Below are 16,062 nucleotides of genomic sequence, written 5' to 3'. Positions count from 1 at the left end.
TCCTGGCTTGATGAAGCCAACACGACAACGTCATCTGCAAAAAGTAGAGACGAAATCGTGTGGTCACCAAACCTGACACCCTCCGGCCCCTGGCTGCGCCTAGAAATTCTGTCCATAAAACGCATGAACAGAACCGGCGACAGAGGGCAGCCCTGCCGTCCAACATGCACCGGGAACAAGTCTGACTTACTGCCGGCAATGCGAACCAAGCTCCTGCTTCGGTCATACAGGGACCGGACAGCCCTTAGTAAAGGACCCCGGACCCCATACTCCCGGAGCACCCTCCACAGGCCGCCGCGAGGGACACAGTCGAATGCTTTCTCCAAATCCACAAAACACATGTGGACTGGTTGGGCAAACTCCCATGAACCCTGTAGAGGGTATAGAGCTGGTCCAGTGTTCCACGGCCCGGACGAAAACTACACTGTTCCTCCTGAATCCGAGGTTCTACTATCGGCCGTATTCTCCTCTCCAGTACCCTGGCATAGACTTTCCCAGGGAGGCTGAGAAGTGTGATCCCCCTGTAGTTGGAACACACCCTCCGGTCCCCCTTCTTAAAAAGAGGGACCACCACCCCAGAGGCACTGTCCCCGATCGCCACGCGATGCTGCAGAGGCATGTCAGCCAAGACAGCCCCACAACATCCAGAGACTTGAGGTACTCAGGGCGGATCTCATCCACCCCCGGTGCCCTGCCACCGAGGAGTTTCTTGACTACCTCGGTGACTTCAGCTTGGGTGATGGACGAGTCCACCTCTGAGCCCCCAGCCTCTGCTTCCTCAATGGAAGACGTGACGGCGGGATTGAGGAGATCCTCGAAGTATTCCTTCCACCGTCCAACGATATCCCCAGTCGAGGTCAGCAGCTCCCCACCTCTACTGTAAACAGCGTTGGTTGGGAACTGCTTCCCTCTCCTGAGGCGCCGGACGGTTTGCCAGAATCTCTTCGAGGCCAGCCGATAGTCCTTCTCCATGGCCTCACCGAACTCCTCCCAGGCCCGAGTTTTTGCCTCCACAACCACCCGGGCTGCAGTTCGCTTGGCCTGTCGGTACCCGTCAGCTGCCTCAGGAGCCCCACAAGCCAGCCAGGCCCGATAGGACTCCTTCTTCAGCTTGACGGCATCCCTTACTTCCGGTGTCCACCACCTGGTTCAGGGATTGCCGCCTCGACAGGCACCAGAGACCTTACGGCCACAGCTCCGAGCAGCCGCTTCGACAATGGAGGTGGAGAACATGGTCCTCTCGGACTCAATATCTCCAGCCTCCCTCGGGATCCGGTCGAAGCTCCGCTTTTTCTTTTACGCCAAAAATCATTAGGACATTAAGTACAGATCATGTTCCATGAAGATATTTTGTAAATTTCTTACTGTAAATATATCAAAAGTTTAAAGGCGATTTTCTCAATATTTAGATTTTTTTGCACCCTCAGATTCCAGAATTTCAAATAGTTGTATCTCGGCCAAATATTATCCTATCTTAACAAATCATACATCAATGGAAAGCTTATTTATTCCGTTTTCAGATTATGTATACATTTCAATTTCGAAAAATTTACCCTTAAGATTGGTTTTGTGGTCCAGGATCACGTATAGGTGCATCTCAGAAAATTAGAATATGGTGAAAAAGTTAATTTTGTCTTGTAACTTATTTCAAAAAGTGAAACTTTCATATATATTTTAGATTCATTACATGTAAAACATTTCAAAAGTTTTTTGTTTTAATTTTGATGATTAGAGCTTACAGCTCATGAAAGTCAAAAATCCAGTATCTCAAAATATTAGAATATTTACATTTGAGTTTCAATAAATGACCATCCATACAGTATAAATTCTGGGTATCTCTTGTTCTTTGAAACCACAATAATGTGGAACACTGCTGACTTGGCAATGGTCCAGAAGACGATCACAGACACCCTCCACAAAGAGGGCAAAGAGGGTCATTACTGAAAGGGGTGGCTGTTCAATGAATGCTATATCAAAGAATATTAAATGCAAAGTTGACTGGAAGGAAGAAATTGGGTAGGAAAATGTGCACAAGCAACATGGATGACTGCAAGCTTGAGAATACTGTCAAGCAAAGCAGATTCAAACACTTGGGAGAGCTCCACAAGGAGTGGATTGAAGCTGGAGTCACATCAAGAGTCACCACGCTCAGACGTCTTCAGGAAAAGGGCTACCAAGCCACTTCTGAAACAGAAACATCGTCAGAAGCATCTTACCAGGGCTACGGAGAAAAAGAACTGGACTGTTGCTCAGTGGTCCAAAGCCCTCTTTTCAGATAAAAGTAAATTTTGCTAATCATTTGGAAATCAAGGTCTGGAGGAAGACTGGAGAGGCACAGAAGCCAAGCTGTTTGAAGTCCAGTGTGAATTAAGTTTCCACAGTCAGCGATGATTTGGGGTGCCGAGACGTCTGCTGGTGTTCGTCCATTGTGTTTTATCAAGTCCAGAGTCCAATGCAGCCGTCTACCAGGAGATTTTAGAGCACTTCCATCTGCTGACAAGCTTTATGGACATGCTGATTTGCTTTTCCAGCAGGACTTTAGCACCTGCCCACAGTACCAAAACCACTTCCAAGTGGTTTATTGACCATGATATTATTGTGCTTGATTGGCCAGCCAACATGCCTGACCTGAACCCCATATGGAATCTATGGTATATTTTCTAGAGAAAGATGAGAAACAGTCGATCCATCAATCCAGACGAGCTGAAGGCTCAATAGTGCCTCAGCAGAGCCACAGGCTGATCGCTTCAATGCCACACCGCACTGATGCTGGAGTTTGTGCTAAAGCAGCCCTGACAAAGTATTGAGTGCATAAATGAACATACTTTAAACAACTTGAACTTTTCTGCTTTGCAAATCCTTTTTTTGATTGATCTTAGGAAATATTATAATATTTTGAGAGACTGGATTTTGACTTTCATGAGCTGTAAGCTCTAATCATCAAAATTAAAATAAAAACTTTTGAAATGTTTTACTTTACATGCAATGAATCTAAAATAAAGTTTAACTTTTTGAAATAATTTACAAGAAATAAATAACTTTTTCACCATATTCTAATTTTCTGAGATGCACCTGTATTACCTTTTTGAAATCTCAATAGAAACTAATGGTAAACAGACTAGTGGTGTTCTACTGCTTTGTCTTTGCAAGAAACAGGCTTCAAACAACCATGAAAACGTACCTGTCTGTGTGTGTGTGTGTGTGTGTGTGTATACATATATGTATATATATATATATATATATATATATATATAAGGCAATGTATTGGTGCAGCTTACTGGTTACTGGTTTAAACTTGGCCCTTTTGGGTCAGCACACCTTAATACTGTAACTTCAACAATTGATTGCCAATTAAGTTTAGAATACAATGAACCAATTAGAACACAATTTAGGTCAGATAGTTTACAAATAGCTATTTGTGGCTGTGGATATTTTGATGAAACGAAAAAAAAAATCTATGTAGAAACTGTTTATGTAATAAAATATATTTTCGTAGTTTGTGTTGTCCCTTATCAGTGCAAAATTATCACAAATTAAAAAGGATTCATGCCAATATTGTCCAAAACCCCACTTTTCTAGGGCGTTTCCAAACTTTTGGAGGGCAGTGTATAAGAAGAGTTTATTTGCAAAAACAGATAACTCCAATTATTTTCTAATTCATTTTCAAAAATCATGTTTTTTATATTATCAGGTTTTTATTGTTTTATTGTGTTAGTTGGCTGGGGTTTTTTAGCGGTTTTTTTTTAACCTAGTCAAAAAACCAACAAAAAAACCTAACTGCAGTTTCATTGAGATTAATTGGAATGCACAATGAAAAAACATGATTTTTAAGAATTGTTATCTGAAGAGTTATCTGTTTTTGCAAATGAACCCTTCATATATATATATATATATATATATATATATATATATATATATATAGTGGCAAAAAGTCAAGAATTTATTGATTATATATGTATTGCATTCTATAATATCCTTAAACTATTTTTTTTTTTTTTGCTTGAAAAAAAAATGCTTAAACTATTTAGAAGAAACTATTTTGTTCAGTGACGTCTCCAGTGAGATCGCAGAGTTGTGAAAAGCAGGTTGGTGACGTCATGTGTTGCGTCATCTTCTCCGTTATTCCTTTCGAAGAGAAAACATCTCGCGAGCAGGGCTGTATTTTGAAAGCTTCGCGGACGCTGTTTTACGGTGTATTAGTTCAAATTGAAACGCGGACGAACACAACACAAGGAGGACAGCTGTGGTGATCGATGCAGCGCGACATTTGCCAGAATATCCGACACTGACGCGAGACTCGTGCGCTGTGTGTTATGATATCCATAAATCAAGAGGGGAGATCCAGCACAGTAACACATCGCAATACTTGGGATTTTCCTCACAGCCGTGCTCAAGTATGGGCTCACCTTTCGGGCTGTTGTTAGTGGAGGGGTAATGTTTGATAATGGGATGATGTTCAATGCTGAATGTCACACTGCTGGTGTTTAATCCCTCAACTGACATCCAGATGTTATCTTCTAGAACTGCGTGAAGAGCATCTCCATGAGGTTCTCTCTGAAACGAGGGCGTGAAAGCCTCCATCTCATACAATCACAAACATCTAACAGCCCTAAACTCATGTAGTTCACAGACTGAGGTATGAAAATGGATAAACTCACCATTATTTCAGGATGTCTCTTTCTCGCGGCAGATATCTTCGCAATTGCAAGCGTTGCAAATCCAGACTGGATCAATACAGGCGGTCAAGAGGGTAAGAGGCTTCATGTTCAGCCAAATACCATGCAACTCTTTATGTAGAGTGTCTGCATGTGCAATGTTTTTGGAACTATCAAGCATAAAAGGCAAAAATACTAAGCAATTCATCTGGCTCTAATGTATTTATTTATGCATTAAACAAGCATTTCATGCTGTAGCTGGACACAATGTATTCAAACAAGATAATATATTTTTCTTTCTCTATACAACAGTTTATAGGTAGAACATATAAATATATAAAAGCAGTAGTTGATAAAAACCAGTGATTAAATGTTTTGCATTAGTGAGATGTGCAGAAGAAGGCTTTTAAGCTAAATGTGTTGTTGATTACTCAGTGTGTTTGTTGCTGTATTTAATGAAGTCTGTTGGGAATTGCCTTCCACAGAGATGAGATCATCCAGCAGTTAATTAGTTGGAAAATTGTTCTGCTATGTAAAAGTGGGAATAATATTGATTGAATGTTGTTGCTGCAGATTATCTTATGGATCCCCATATTTTCCACTCAACTTTAATGCTCCAAAAAAAAAAAAATCCTTTAAATTAGTCTGACTTTTAGCACAATTTGGGCCCCAGCAGGCTCTGCATATGTTAGTTTTGTTAAAGAAGATCCCCTCCTAAACAAATGTGACACAAAACAGCTGTTTATTTTTTTTTTGCCCCAAAGAGATGTAGCAGAGAACAAAAAGCTCTCTCAATGCTGAAAACAACACAATGTTACTGGAAGAACACTTGAGTTACTCCACAATATAACAGATAAAAACTACCCTCCCACCAGTCCATCCATTCCTCTATCTATCTATCTGTCTATCTGTCTGTCTGTCTGTCTGTATATCTGTCTGTCTGTCTGTCTGTCTGATTCTGATTGGTCATTTGCAAAATTTTCATAAAATGTTTCTCGTAATGATGGTAAAGTACATGTCACTGTCCCTTTGTCATATAACTCCAGGTCTCTTTCTTTTCCTGTAATAAAATAATTCATATCAATATTTCATGTCCTTAGAATGTCTTATCCTTAGAATTGTTTGTATTGTATTCTGTGTGTATGTATATACACCTGCAGCACTCTCCAATAATTTCTCATTTTCCTAAATCCCCCATCTGACTGGAAGAGGTGGAGGTACTGCTCTGCTTATCTCTAATGATTGGAAATGTAATCCTTTACTGCAGGGGTAGGCAACGTCGGTCCTGGAGTGCCGCTGTCCTGTAGAGTTTAGCTCCAACCCTAATCAAACACACCTGAACAATCTAATCAAGGTCTTCAGAATTACTAGGGATATAGGCAGGTGAGGTTTTTTTCAGGGTTGGAGCTAGAAACGGTGTGGGGCAAATCAAAAAGGCAGCGGCTATTTGCACTAAGTGCAAATAGCTATAGATCTGTATACTACTGCAAATAGCGGCAAATTATCTGCACCTCAGTATTGTAGTATGCAACAGTATGCAATAACGTATTGAGTGTAAATTATAGTTTTAATTCAAATTATTAAATGGATGCCACTTTATTGGGATAATAAAGCCCTCCATACACCTACACTAACCCTACCTGATACTTTTTGAACTTTTTGATTATTCCCTTTATTTTTATTGAAAATAAATGCCTTTCTAATGTGATATGAGATTTGAAAAGGGAGAAAAAAAGTTCGGCAAAAGGTGGGCTCGAACTCTGGTCGATCGCGTCAAAAAGTATGCACCTTACCATCTGCGCCACTGAAACGGATACTGAATTAACCCAATCACATGTTAGTGGGCGGAGTTAGTGTAAATAGCCTTTGCCAACAAGGCGGGCTATTTGCACTTAGTGTAAATAGACACTCCGAATCAAAAAATCCTGCTGACCTTAATGTGTTTCGGTCACTCCTCTCTTCCTTCTCTGCTAATGTCTCCACTGCTAAAAGGACTTTCTATCACAACAAAATAAAAAATTCATCTAACCCTCGCATGCTCTTTGAAACATTTTCCTCCCTGTAATTCAGAAATATGGCTTTTCATATCACTGCTATGCTGATGACACTCAAATCTACCTCTCATTCCATCCTGATGATCCGACGATAGCTGCTCGCATCTCAGCTTGTCTAGCAGACATTTCTTGCTGGATGAAGGACCATCACCTTAAACTCAACCTTGCCAAGACAGAACTGCTTGTGGTCCCAGCAAACCCATAGTTTCATCACAACTTCACCATCCAGTTAGGCACATCAACCATAACTCCTTCAAAAACAGCCAGACACCTTGGAGTTATGATTGATTGATCAGCTGACTTTCTCAGACCACATTGCTAAAACTGCCTGGTCCTGCAGATTTGGACTATTGCAATGCTCTCTTGGCAAGTCTTCCAGCCAGTTCTGTCAAACCTTTACAATTACAATGAATGCGGCAGCAAGATTAATTAGAACGCATGTTCAAGTTCAAATTCAAGGCACTAATGTTTGACTACAGAACCACCACTGGTTCAGCACCCTTTTACCTAAATTCACTATGTGTCCTCTAGAAGCTTGTGTTCTGCAAGTGAACGTCGCTTTATTGTGCCATCCCAAAAAGGCACAAAATCTTTCAAAGACTTTTTCATTAAATGTTCCCTCCTGGTGGAATGACCTGCCCAACTCAATCCGAGCAGCTGAGTCCTTAGCAATTTTCAAGAAACCGCTAAAAACACATCTCTTCCATCCTTATTTGACCCTGTAACTCTAGCACGCTCTATTCTAATTCTATTTTATGTATTTGTTTTCTTTTTTTATAAAAAAAAAAACATGACCCTTTAAGACTTGAACTCTTTGTTTTCTAACTGCTTGTTTTCTATAAAAAAAAGACCTCTAAGGATTCTCTATTCTTTTTCTGTTCTATGTATTTGTGTCATTCATTTTGTCATTATATAATTAACAAACAAACAAAAAGCGCTTGCTACATGTACCGCTACATGCACTTGATTATTAATGCTCTTTTGCTGATTTTGATTGCTTTCATTGTCCTCATTTGTAAGTTGCTTTGGATAAAAGAATCTGCTAAATTACTAAATTTAAGTGTATGTATGTATGTGTACACACACACACTTGCAATAGCAAATATATACACTCTTTTTGCACAATATTTACTCAGAATTATCCACAAAAAAAGCAATATATTGCACTGACAAGGCCGGTGGTAGATTCTGATCCAAGTGGGTACATGAGATAAAATCATAGCTGTGCTTTACGGCTTCACTCTAAAGATGTGTATAGGGAAAGAACAGGATATCCTGCAGAGTGACTTTCAAAGTTTCCCACGGTAAAGCTGGATTTGGCAGTTTTTTCAACTAATTACTCACATTTTACAAAATGTTGGTGTCCAGCAGACTTCCATTCCATTACAGAAAGATACTGACATTAGATTTACATTAATCATTTTTGTAGCTCAATTAAAGCTTAACCCTATGAAGTGAACTGTATCATTTGATACACACATTTTTAAGGCCTCTAAATAATCATGATCAAAACTTTGCTGAAGAACATGTTGAACACAATCTACTGCATGCCCTCAGTTGTCTGATTGATGGTTTATACTTTTTTAGCTCGTAAAAGGTCTTTTAAAAGGCCTCTTAGTAAGACATATTATTGGGAGATTTAGAGTGACAACTGATCTTAATATGCATTTTATGTAACCAGCCTGCTATCCTGCTATTAAGATCTCATTTATTTACATTTTACTTATTTTTCTGATTATTACTGCATATGCCAGGCTTTACATAGGGTAAAGTTACTCTGATATTTAGTGACTGTTTGAGATGTATGGTTAAATTAAATGAAACTTTGACAAATGTTACAGGCTAGGTCTTTCATTATACATTTAATTGTGGAATCCGGAATATTATTGGAGGAGACTCTTTATTTTTTATGTTCTTTTGTTTTCTTCATGTTCTTGTCCATGTTTCAGGAAGGAATTCACATTGATCATGATCCTTTTTTTTTTTTTTGTATTTTACTGTTTGTGTTGGTGTAGCTTTATAGTTAAAAAACCCCAGCAAGGATTAATATCATCATTATGCCCTTTTGTAAAGTATTTGAAGGGGTAGTTCACCCAAAAATTTTAATTCTGTGATCATTTTGTCACCTTCATTTAATTCCGCGCGCACAAAAAATAAAGAGATTTTGAAGAATGTTGGTGACCAGACAGTTTCGGTTCCTGTTGACGTCCATTGTATTTTTTGTCCATACAATGGAAGTCAATAGAAACCGAAATGGTTTAGTTACCAACATTTTTCAAATGCTGTGTTCCACAGAAAAAAAGAGGTTCACACTGGCATGGAATTATGAGAGGTTGAGTAAATGATGGCAGAATTTTTATTTTGAGAGAACTACCATTAAAGGAACATTACATTCAAAAATGAAAATTGTCATTATTTACTCGTCCTATATCATTCCTGTATGCTCTTTTATCATTTTAGCCCTAGTTGTGTTATGTGGTGTTAAATGAGGACTTGTTTTTGCAGTTTATAGTCATGACACACTATCCTGTATTTTGCACATAGGCGCTCTGACTGTGGGTCTAGTCAAGCAATGCCAGACCATCCATGGTCGAACCAGGGTATGTATCTCTCCAAGCCTTCCTCCAGAATGGATCACTACCCTGTTCTTCATCATCTTAGGCATCATCTCGCTCTCGATCACATGTGGCCTGCTTGTGATCTCACACTGGAGGCGAGAGGCTACAAAATATGCCCGCTGGATCGCCTTCATGGGAAGTATGTTACCTAAAGGAAATTTGATATGCACAAATAATTCTGTTTAGTGGTTTAAACAACTTTGTGTTATTTTGTTTGTTTTTTTGTAGTGGTCCTCTTCTGCATGGCCGCTCTCATATTTCCAGTTGGATTTCATATCAATCAAGTCGGAGGACAACCTTACAAATTACCCAATAATACTGTGGTTGGGTCCTCATATGTACTGTTTGTTTTATCAATATTTTTTACAATAGTTGGACTTCTTTTTGCGGGTAAAGTCTGTCTGCCTGGCTGACAAATCCTCTGGTTTTCAATTTTTTTTAAGCTACATATTTGACTTTTTCAATGCCAGTGTGGTTTAAATGATGACCAAAAAAATGAAAATAAATAATAATAATAATAATAAAAATACAAACACTTCAAAGGGATGACTCATTGACACAAAGGGCATTTTTGCAGATGATTGTGGTCAATAAAAGATTTACATAAGCAATAATGTACAGTCAGAAAGTCATTATCATTAAATAATTCATCCTTGCATTGCCCTGGGTGGGGGGGTGGGGGGGGGGGGGGGGGGGGGGGGTTATTTAGCGGTAATGACTGGCGGACTGTACAATATCCCACTTATGACATGGCAACTCACCAAATAAATAAAAATTTGGTCATATAACAATGATTTGTTTAAATTATTGTATAACATTTTAACTGTACTGTATATTATCTTAGAAATAGTTCACTTAAAAATGAAAATGTACTCTCTCTTATCCAATATGTAGATGAGTTTGTTTCATTCTCGAAACATTCGCTCACCAATGGATCCTCTGCAGTGAATGGATGCCATCAGAATGAGCGTCCAAACAGCTGATAAAAACATTACAATAATCCACAAGTATTCCCCACAACTCCAGTCCATCAATTAACATCATGTGGAATGAAAAGCAGTGTGTTTGATAGAAACAAATCCCTTATTAATTTCAAACCGTTGCTTCTGACTAAAATACAGGTTCTCTATACATAATATTGCCTTTCTCCAGTTTTACTATTGAAGGGGAATTACTGTTAAACCGCATAGAGAGACCAAATGTTTCTGGGAATTCTGGGAAAGTCGATTTAAGGTTTTTCACTGTAAATTATGCAATAACTTGTTCTTTACACTCCCCCTACATTAAATGTAAGTACAGTTATTTAACGTGTATATAGTATGGAAACTTACTGTTAACCAACTGGTTTTTACTGTTAAAATCACAATCATTTGTACAGTGTGGAATCATTCATATAGTTATATTTTAGCTTACATGCTCAATTTAATGTTACATTTAACCTTTATTACTCAGACCTTCTTTAGAATCAGCCAAAGAAGTCTTCATCTTTAGCCACCATTATGTTTTGGAAGTATCCTATGCCATAAGGACCTGCATGAAATATAGCCTATTAGTTCATTATCAGCACAGCTTTACTGTATTCAGAGTATCGCTGAATCTAAAACTCCTATACAATTCTTGCCCTTAAGGCAACCAGGCATAAATTGTGGTCTCCATAGTAGGGACAATTTTCTAGTGGTCTTAGATGATTCTTGAAAGCCTATTCCCATTAGCGCCTTTTAAATGATCTAATTTTCCTCAGGTTATCCCCTGGCATAGTGGCATTAAGTTGAAATAAGCCATCCACATAATACCATTGCTGGAGATCAGGCATAGAGGAGCTCATATTTTTGAGCGCAACTCGCAACTCACATTTTATGTTGTATGTTAAACTGCTTTAAATTACCCCCCCCACACACACACACACATAAATCTACACCCCACTCACCATAATGACAAAGCAAAAACCGGATTTATCACAACTTTGCAAATTTATTAAAAAAGGAAATACTGAAAAAATGACATTGCACAAGTCTTCATACCCTTAATTCAAAACTTAGTTAAAGCACTTTGGTAACAATTACAGCCTCAGGTCTTTTTGGGTATGATGCACCAAGCTTTTCATTATGGATGTCTCTGTATTTAGCTGCATTCAGCTTTCCGTCTTCTCTGATCTCTTTCTCAATCCCTCCCTTGAAAGACACCCCCACTGTATGATGCTGCCCCCACCATGCTTCATCGTTGGAATGGTATTATGCAGGTGATAACTAAAAAAAAAAAAAAAAGTTGAGCAAACTTAAAATTTTAAGGCAACCAGCTTTTTGCAGATTTTTTAGTTCTTTGTTGACTAAAACTGAAAAAGTTGAGAAAACTGAAAAATCTGCTGAAGTTTGTTGCCTTCAAATTTTAAGTTGGCGCAACTTTTTTTTTTACAGTGCCAGACATGAATAAGGTTCATCAGACCAGAGAATTTTTTTTTTTCATAGTCAGAGTTATCTGGGTGTATTTTTATAAATTCCAATCAGAGTTTCATGTATCTTTTCTGAGGAGAAGCTTGAGTTTAGTCACTTTGCCATCAAGCCCAGATTGGTGGAGTGTTGCAGTGATGTTTTTCCTTCTGTAAGATTCTCCCATCTCCATATAAGATCATGGAGCTCAACCAGAGTGACCATCAGTGTCTTGATCACCTCTCTAACCAAGACCCTTCTCCTTCGATCGCTCAGTTTGGCCAGGAGGCTAGATCTAGGAAGAGTCCTGATTGTTTCAAACTTCATCCATTAAGGACTATGGAGGCCAAATGCTCCTGTGTACCTTCAACACAGCAGAATCTTTTTTGTAGTCTTCCCCAGATCTGTCTCAACACTATCCTGTCTAGATCTGCAGGCCAGTCCTTTGACCTCATGGCTTAGTTTTTGCTCTGACATCCATTTCAGCTGTTCACAGGTGTGTGTGCCTTTCTAAATCATGTCCAATCAACTGAATTTGCCACAGGTTAACTCCAGTCGGAGTAGAAACATCTCAAAGACAAGCCAGTGAAACTGGAATGCTCCTGATCTAAATTTGAAGTGTCAAACAAAGGTATAAAGACTTGTCATTTTTTCAGTGTTTCCTTTTTAATAAATTTGCAAAGTTACGATAAATCGGTTTTTGCTTTGTCGTTATGATGAGTGGGGTATAGATTTATGTGGGAAAAAAGTAATTTAAAGCAGTTTAACATAAGAACGCAACATAACAAAATGTGAGAAAATGACAGGGTATGAAGACTTTCTATAGGCACTGTATTATTCTCCATCTTTTTCTTGATTATTTCAAATAAGAGTCTACGACCTTATTTTTATCATCTCCTGCTCTTCAATCTCCTGAATTTCAGTTCATCAAATTAAACACTGATAGACTTTCAAACCCACAAAAAATTAAACAAATATAAAACATGACAGACAAGCAGGCAGACAGACAGAAGTGTGAAGTAGCACAAGAGAAACGCGGAGAGCCAATACCAGTCTCATCCAATTAGGTAAAAAAAAAAAAAAAACTTATGGGACATTCTTCATGCAATCCTGATCAGCCAGCTCTACCCTTGTTTCTATCCATGTTATTTATCTAATAGCAAAAACACACAACCTGACTGTCTAACCACTAAGTTCGGGGATCCCCTGTCTGAATGCGAGAGCTTGAGAGTCTAGGTTTGTGATCCACATTAGCAGATCAAACCTCTGCTTAGTTTCTGCCCCACTTTTAATGGAATAAGACCTCAATACACCTGTCCTTTACCAGTGTACCTTTCCCAGAGGCGTACCGCACATCCTGCGGCCCACAGGAAAGAACGAGGTGCCCCCCGCACCCCCTGACAGCCGTGATGTCTTGTATGAAAATTTATTGTGCACCTGCTGCATACTACTGAGGAGGGACGTGCAGAGAGTTCCTCCGGGGCAGGGGCTCAAATGTAAAAACAAAAAGGGGGCATTGCCCTATAATTGCACCTATGTACATTGGGAGGTAAATACTTCACGTAAAACTTTGCACATTGCATTAATATTCTGGGCTCTTCTGCAGAGTTTGATCTTTATGTATAAGCCGTGTTAAGTGAAATGTGAGAAAAATTTTTTTATTGATTTTCCCTGGTTGTTGTTTTTCGTGTGCTTTTCCACTCAACTGCACTACCTTTGTGCTCGTGTCTCGCTTATTTTGCAGTGTCTCCAGCATGACATGACTTTCTGAAAATGCGGGCACTCAGGACAAAAGAAGTTTAAAGTGAAGACCAGGAGTCAAATTTTGCAGTTCGTTCAGTTGACAGAGAGTTTACAGAGCACTCCACACTTATAAAGGCCAGAGAAAATGAGTAAGAGGATCCAGCCTTGAACTAACTTAAGAGTAGAAACTTGTACTTATAGTCATATGGATTGATAGATCATGCCTGAATGAATGAATGAATGAATGAATGAATGAATGAATAAATAAAATGAAGAATGTAAAACAACACAAATGTATGGTTGTTCTCTTGAAGTGATGCACACACACACACACACACACACACACACACAGGTTGCTACAAAGAATCCTTAGATCCTTCAGGATGATCAGTTTACATCACTTCTACAGGTTCTGATATGTTAGCAGTACAGATTATTCTAGCAACATCCAAACATGGTGCTGTTTTCTCCACATAAATTATTTAAAGACAGTATCTTGGCAACACTAAGTTTCGTTTGTAAGCAAGTATTGAAAGGGTCATAGGTGAGTCATTAATCATCTCATCTGGGCAGCTGTTGATTCTCCTGGAGACTGCTCCTTCGGCATGGTCACATGACTATCATATTCTTAAACAACCCCTGCAAATACACCATTAGATAAAACAATATCTTTTCCCATCAAGGTTGAACTGCAGCACATTACTGGAACAGATCAATATAGAGCACAGAGCACTGATACAAACTTCTACACATGCTTTACTGTCATGGCTTAACATCAACTAATGGTGCTACAAATGCTAAGCGTACATATGGGTTAGTGATAAATGTGCAGCATGGTGACCTTTATGGCCTTAGGCACAGTTGGTCTTTACATGTTTCATACAGCTATCATGAGAACAACAGAATAAATAATCAGGAACAATGTTCAAGAAAAAAAAAAGAACAAAGTTCAAACTAACAACTGTCTTTATATAAAATATAACATTTAATTATATAATTAATCAGATTTATTCTATGGAAGCCGGGCTAAATGAGTGAACGCTGTTAACTACTGCATTCCTGACATAGGTCAGACCTTCAGTCAACTCTAAGATACCAAATACAGACGTTGCCTGTAACAAAATACCAGAATATATATAGTAGTTTAAGAAGACTATGATTAGTTATTCATAATATTACAAAAAGGGGAGTGGATTGGAAATCCACCCCTTCACTATCCACCTTATTTTTTAACATGGAAGTAAGCCATGTTCTGTGAATGTGCAAGACAACGTGCAGTAAACGGTAAGACGATTTGCACTACAAACCAGTGTGTTCATAATACAAATAATACATTAAAATAATTGTAAGACACCAATTTGCAATATCAAGCAGCAGAACGAGCTGTTTTGTACAGCTAAAAACAGCTGGAAGCGAATGGCACCAGAAGCCAGACCCATAAAATTTACAAATGGCCATGGGAAAAATAATGTGGATACATTAATAAAATATAGCTGCAAGCAGCAATTTCGGGGCCAAGCCCTTTATGACTGTTTTTCGCATGCTTGGACATTAGAATTTTTCATTAGGAACTTTTTGTAATTTACATTGGTTCAGCACTTCCTTCACACTGAATTTAATTTATCACTCATATAGCCTTTTGCATTACACAGTATATGCTGCTCATTGACTGTGGTTTGTTTAAGTTTATAGAGACTTTAGCTGTTGAAGGTAGAACTTAAGCAACTGGCTCCAAGTGACACAACATTACTTGCAATTTTATAAAGTTGCAGTCTGGGCATCCCAACAGGGATTCGAACCTACAACCTGAAAGGGTCAGGGCCATTGGCTTAGCAGAGTGTGCCACTCGTTCTTTAGCATTTTAACCAGCGTAACACGCAAAGTAAAGTTAATTGTAAGGCAGCTTATCGTTAATTCGATAGCTGAAGAGTCACATTAAACAGAATGGTAATTGTTTAGCCTGTAACTTGGTAGAATGCGAAGATTACTAGTATAAGTCAACACAAACAGACACGGTCAACTTCCGTAAAATTCTGGCCAGGACGTGTTCCGTATAAATGGCACATATGGCTACCCTAACTAATAAGCACACTAATTTGATTTACCGTTTACTGAAATTTGTTAAGGGGGTCAGGTCACACATCAGATGTGAAGCGCTGAACTGAAGTCTCGCACAGACACAAATCTTTCTTTCCAAGAAAACTGAATTTAAACCCAGAATATATTTAAATAAATTAGGTTAAATATTTCAAGAGGTTACCAACGGGTATGTTTAAGGTTAAACCCAAAGTATACTTCACTGTTTACGTGTAAGTGAGGAACAGCGTACAGTGCGCATGATGTGAATTTTGTCATCAGAATAGTGCGCGCACCACCCGATTTTTGTAACCGTGCGTACTTTGTAGCACAGGTCACACATGCACATTGAATCATTTTTGCAGTAATCAGTTGCTCCACAAGGTGGCAACACTGTCCCGGGCTGTTGTTTCACAGTAGAAAATTCAACTAAAGAGACAGAGCAACAACAACAAAATAGCAGAAACTGCAACAACAACAGGTGTTCATT

At 38.7% G+C, this 16,062-nt stretch overlaps 1 protein-coding gene across 1 annotated transcript; it reads left to right on the top strand.

Moving 5' to 3' along the window:
• The first annotated feature begins 4,142 nt into the window (after positions 1 to 4,142).
• On the top strand, positions 4,143 to 9,764 carry LOC306852077 (modulator of smoothened protein-like). The gene is made up of 3 exons (XM_079388695.1): positions 4,143 to 4,750; positions 9,254 to 9,466; positions 9,556 to 9,764. Exons 1-3 carry the CDS (start codon positions 4,639 to 4,641, stop codon positions 9,738 to 9,740), a joined length of 510 nt encoding a protein of 169 aa, XP_079244821.1. The 5' UTR covers positions 4,143 to 4,638; the 3' UTR covers positions 9,741 to 9,764.
• The last annotated feature ends 6,298 nt before the right edge of the window (positions 9,765 to 16,062 follow it).

This window comes from Barbus barbus (assembly GCF_936440315.1).
Source record: "Barbus barbus genome assembly, chromosome: 32".
NCBI classification, from domain to species: Eukaryota; Metazoa; Chordata; class Actinopteri; order Cypriniformes; family Cyprinidae; genus Barbus; species Barbus barbus.
This window is presented reverse-complemented; position numbering and strand designations above follow the sequence as displayed.